This window comes from Brassica oleracea, chromosome C4 (genome assembly GCF_000695525.1).
Source record: "Brassica oleracea var. oleracea cultivar TO1000 chromosome C4, BOL, whole genome shotgun sequence".
NCBI lineage: Eukaryota > Viridiplantae > Streptophyta > Magnoliopsida > Brassicales > Brassicaceae > Brassica > Brassica oleracea.
Window position 1 is genome coordinate 20,172,643 of NC_027751.1, and position 6,090 is coordinate 20,178,732.

Here is a 6,090-nt window from a genome sequence, read left to right on the forward strand (position 1 = left end):
TATTAAACTCAATTTATGTATATTTTCACAGTTTAATATGAAATCATTTTTAAATAATAAATTCTTTATTTTAAATTTAAATCATATAATTTTTAATCATAAATATTATTTAAAATTTTCTTATATATATAGATATATGTTTATATATATGTTTATATCGATATATGCTTCCAACATGTACTCGCTTCTTAACTTTTTATAAAATCTAGCTTTTGCGCTTTCACACGATTCCGTTTTCGCCTACCCGCTTCCGATTCTATGTAACATAGGTTATAGATTTCTATAGTTAGCAACAAATTTAGCTACAAAAATAGATTTATGTGTTCCGTCGCTATATCTCGCTATATTTGTAGCTAATGACTTTTGGTAGTTCACAACTATTTTAATGAATTCTGGTATTTAAAAAGAGACCTACACTAATATATAAAAGGCATGAGCCAATTCACTACTTATTTGTTAATTAATTTTTAGTTGTAAACCCGTGAAACTTAACATGATACTTAGCGATATAGGAGTGTTAGTTTTGAATAGATCTCAAGAAAGATAATGTAATAGCATATAGACTTGCAAGATAAGTGTTGCTACACTATGTTTTTAGGCCTATTTATCTTTCAATGAAGTTTCAGAAAGTCCAAACAAAAAAGAAAGATATCACTGAAAAAAGAAGGATTTTCACGTCATTTAGATTGAGAACTTGCATCGGTTATATGGTGACGTAAGCATATTGAAGTCGGTTTCAAAATGGAGTTGTTATGGTTCGACTAAAACAATGATAAATTAATAAAATTACCCGTTTTGGTGACAATTGGATTAAAGTATGTGATTCAATATTTATAACATTTTTAATAGAAATCATTAAATAATATCAATATTTATTACTTCGGGTAGTGTGCCATCGAATTGCAATTTTGAAGTCTTATCTATTCATCCAACTGCAAGTCAATGGCAACGTTTTCTTCCACAATCAAATCTTCTAAGCACTAAAAATATCAAATACAAATAAGTAATACGCTTCTATCTTTCCAACTCCAATCATCAGAAACTTATTTACCATTTTGACAATAAATATGGCTTCAAAGAACATGACAACAATCATGGCTCTCTGTCTCACCTTCAACCTCGTCCTGGGTTTTACCACCCCGGCAAACCAACCTCAGTGTCCTGTTGACTTGGTCGATATCCAGGTTTGCCTCAACGTATTTACCAATGTCATCAATCCACAAGATCCGGCTAATATCCTCAACCCACAAGATAAGGCTCAATGTTGCACTCTCTTAACTAAGCTTGGTGGTCCTGTTGCGGCTTTATGTTCCTGCGAACTCGCTAGAACCAGAGTTCCTGGCGTAGTAAATGCAAGCATCATCACTGCATCAGCTAGTCAGTTCCTCAAGGTCTGCCCAGGTGTGACGTCACCACCCAATTTCAGATGCAACTAATAAGTTTACAACATGCAAAAATATATATTAAAATCACTATAAAATAAGCAGGAACGTTCTATAATATCGGTTCATGGTGCAACTATGTGTATTTCTTTTCTTTAAGTAACTATATATTTATCTTACGTTTGAAATAAAATGAAACTTGGATCGTGTTTCACTTGTTCGGCTGTGCATTATTCTTCATGTCAGTTTCACGTAAATGCATGCATCTAGGGGTGGCGGGGTGGGCAGTTTACCTGATATCCGAAGCCGCACCCGAATCCGATCCGAAAAACCCGAACCGTAATCCGAACCGAAATAGCAAAATATTCGAACGGATATTGAATTAGGAAGGATTGGATATCCGAACCCGAACGGGTAATATCCGAACCCGAACGGGTAATATCCGAACCAGATTGGATATCCGAAGATAACCAATCATATGTATAATTAACCTTATACTAGGATAAAATCTTCGTCTTGCGCAGGATAAATTTATATAAAAATTATTTAAAAAATATTAAACGGAAAAATAAATTTATATTTTTGATTGAATTAATATTTTGGTCTTTAAACAATTTTTTTTAAACTTTTTGTTAAGTACATAATTTGTTACTGATGAGCTGATCCTATTTTTAATAAAATTTTGGGTCAAAAATATCACTTACCGCATAAGAACCTAACATTTAGGTCGAAAAATCTTGGGTCTATTTGATTACAATGAAACTATGTCAGCTCGGTTTTATATCAAGATTTAGTAATTTAAAAATTAATTATGGTTATGAGAAGTTTACGTTCACGTGTCAATCCTATCTATCTTCAATATTTTTCTTTTTTTCGTTTTGGTTATTTTTCGATATAAATATTAATTTTGAATTTAATTCTCATTTCGTTTGTTTGTTTTGACCTGAGATTTAGAAAATGCTTATGATTTAAAATAATTAAATAGATACATATTTAGGTTAAGATCTGCACCTTTTGCAGAATACATATTTTATATTTATTATTTATTTTATGTTTTTCTGCATATTGTAATCTAACATGGTATCAAAGCCCATATCATAAATACCCTAAACTCCTAATTAAAAATAAAAATTAAAATTACCCCTTCCGACCGGGTATAAAAGGTCGTGATTAACCCTTCCAACCGGGTATAAAAGTTGTGTTAAACTCGCTCGACCGAGTATAAATATCCTAAAGTTCCGAGATTTCTGGCCGATAACAACTATCATCTCGAGGAGAGGTATTAGGGATATATATCCCACATCGGAAATTCTAAAGGACATTAAGTAATATATAAAGGGTTAGGGTCAATCCACTAATTGCCAATTGGTTTTAAGTTGGAAGCCCATAATAAAACCCGAATCTAACATGGTATCAGAGCATGAACAAAACTAAAATATCCAAAATTCTTATTCTTTGTGTTGATCTTTGCAAAATCGCAAGAACACCACCTTATTCTCGGCTTCTTATTTCTCGATTTGAAAAAGAAGATTTCATTCACGGCATAAACAATGTCGATAACTACGACCGGCGAGTTGAAGTATAAAACCATCTCACCGTACGACCTATCATCTAATGATAACTCTGGAGCTGTTATATCTCAACCACTTCTCAATGGGTTAAACTATGATGAATGGGCAATCAACTTTCGTATGGCCATAAGCTCACGAAAGAAATATGGATTCCTCGCCGGCAGTCTACTAAAACCGGTAGCCGATTCATTCTACTTTGAAGATTGGATAGCAAACAATCATCTTATTGCAGGATGGATAAAACAAACGATCGAACCAAAAGTTCGATCATCTATTTCAACTAGGGAAAACGCAAAAGACTTGTGGGAGATGATCAGGAAACATTATTCTCTCAAAAGTGGCGCAGGTCTACAGCAGCTAAGAACTTCTCTGGCGAACTGCAAACAAAACGGTTCTTCGATCGATGATTACTTCGGGAGATTAACCAAAATATGGGACGGTATCGCCGACTGTATGAACTCCAAACGATGCAGCTGTGGAAAGTGTGAATGTGATCTAAATTCAGCAAGAGAACAAGAGACAAAAACCTTGCGAGTTCATGACTTCCTATCAGGACTTGACGATGCAACTCACGGGGTGACACGATCTCAAATTTGCGCAATCTCTCCACCACCAGATCTTGATAGTGTTTATCAGACAGTCTCAGAAAACGAGATTGTTCGCTCGTCCGTAACTCCTGACACACCGGTCATGGGCTTCTCAACTCAAGCTCTACCTTCATCTCAATCTTCAAATAATCCTTCAAAACCAAACACATCATCGCGACCAGGAAACATAGATCCTTCTCGCCAATGTACCGCATGTGGACGAACAGGTCATGAAGCCTCAGGGTGCTTCACCATTATCGGTTATCCTGAATGGTGGGAGGACCGTCCACGCAACAGAACTCAAAATCGCAACAAACTTAGCGATCAAATAAAGAATGTTCAACCACGAGCTAACATGGCTACTGTAACTAAAGCTGGTTCATCAAACGTTCAAGCTAATGTTGTTGTTACAGAGGCCGATCGGTTAGGTCTCACGGGTATCACCGGGGCAACTCATCATATGACGGGTTGTTTAGAAATAATGGAAAACACACGAGATATCACACCCATCACAGTTTTACTACCCGCAGGCTCTGAGGCAATGGCCTCTAAGCAAGGAAACATCAAGCTCACAACTACTTTACACATTCGCAATGTGTATTACGTTGCGGGATTTCATATAAACCTTATATCTTTCGGCCAACTAGTTACTGATAATTTCTTAGTTGGTCAAGTTACTGATAAGCTTATGATATTACAGGACCGTACCTCGAGGATGCTGATTGGAGCGGGTGAAAGAGAGGGAGAGGGATTGTACCGTTTCCGAGGGATTGAGTCTGTGACATCGCTTCAGTCTACCATTCGAGAGAATTCAATTCTGTGGCATCAACGTTTTGGACATCCGTCTTCTCGCATTACGGGAATATTCTCCTCTTTAGATAGTTCATCAGTGATACACGATGAACATGTTATCAAGTCTTGTGATATATGTTTCTGAACTAAACAAACTTGTCAAAGTTTTTCAGATAGTTTTCATAATGCAAAAGAGATTTTTGATTTAATTCACTGTGATCTATGGGGACCATATAGAACTACAACATTCTGTGGCTCCCGTTATTTCCTGACTATTCTTGATGACCATTCCCGAGCAGTTTGGTTATACCTCTTACCAGATAAACAATGGTAGCTCGAAAAATTCAAGAATTCATGGCCCTGATCGAGAGACAATACTCTAAGAAGATCAAGGTACTGAGGAGTGATAATGGATCGGAATTTATGTGTCTCGCACAATACTTTAAAGACCACTGCATCATCCATGAGACTTCATGCGTCTATACACCACAACAGAATTGCCGCGCTGAAAGAAAACATCGCCATATTCTCAACATCTCAAGAGCTCTAAGATTCCAAGCCAATCTGCCTATTGAATTTTGGGGAGAGTGTGTATTGACGGCAGCTCATCTAATCAATCGTACGCCTTCTCCACTTCTTCAAAATAGGACTCCGTTTGAAATCCTCAATGGTCAGCCACCAACGGTTTCTCATCTCCGGGTTCTAGGATGCTTGGCATATGCTCACAATAAAAATACTAAAGGAGATAAATTTGCATCTCGCAGCTGTAAATGCATCCTGCTAGGATATCCTTCTGGCACAAAAGGATGGAAGCTATTCGATTTGGAGCAAGAGGTCGTGTTTATTTCGAGAGATGTAACGTTCCAAGAAGATAAATTCCCATACGCTGAAAATTCACAGCAATCTCCTGCGGCTATATCTCCAATTGTCATATCTTCTTCTGATAATGAAGATATTATGGAACAGTCATATCTCGAGGAAGCTACTGGTTCGGTACCTCTTGTTGCAACAGAAACAGAGCAAACAGAGCTAACAGAGCATACAGAAACAGAGCAAACAGAAACAGAGCATACAGAATTAGAACCATCTCAAGAACATCTAGGTCGTGGTCACAGAACAAAGACTCCTTCCTCTCGTTATCGAGATTTTGTGGTCAGCTCGTTACAATCCCGCCTCTCTCTCCTTCTCTCCCGTCATCCACTCCTCAGCCATCCTCAGGTTCGTTATTTCCATTATCAGATTACTTATCCTATGATCAGATTTCAACTAAGCACCGCAGCTATCTCATCGCTTTGGCGACTAACATTGAACCAAAGTCGTTCAAAGAAGAAATGAAACATAAAGTTTGGCGCGACTCAATGAAATCAGAAGTTGACGCGCTAGAACGACAACATACTTTGGGATCTCCAAGAGTTACCATCAGGCAAAAAGGCGTTAGGCACCAAGTGGGTTCATACAATCAAGTTCCATGCCGATGGAACAATTGAACGTCATAAGTCTCGTCTGGTGGTTCTGGGGAATAATCAAAAAGAAGGTTTGGATTACACGAAAACTTTCTCACCAGTGGCCAAGATGACAACTGTTCTAGTGTTTCTTGATGTTGCTGCAAAGAATGAACATGAAATCCATCAGATGGACGTTCATAATGCCTTTCTTCACGGAGATCTTCTGCATATATAGAAGATAATATGTTTTTCTGCATATTATGAAATAATAAAATAATAAGTATATATATTAAATAACTAAGCAATCAGTTAC

At 37.0% G+C, this 6,090-nt stretch overlaps 1 protein-coding gene across 1 annotated transcript; it reads left to right on the top strand.

Annotated features, from left to right (window-relative positions):
- Positions 1–986: 986 nt before the first annotated feature.
- On the top strand, positions 987–4,469 carry LOC106341292 (putative lipid-binding protein AIR1). The gene is made up of 2 exons (XM_013780091.1): positions 987–1,401; positions 4,241–4,469. Exons 1-2 carry the CDS (start codon positions 1,068–1,070, stop codon positions 4,273–4,275), a joined length of 369 nt encoding a protein of 122 aa, XP_013635545.1. The 5' UTR covers positions 987–1,067; the 3' UTR covers positions 4,276–4,469.
- Positions 4,470–6,090: the final 1,621 nt, after the last annotated feature.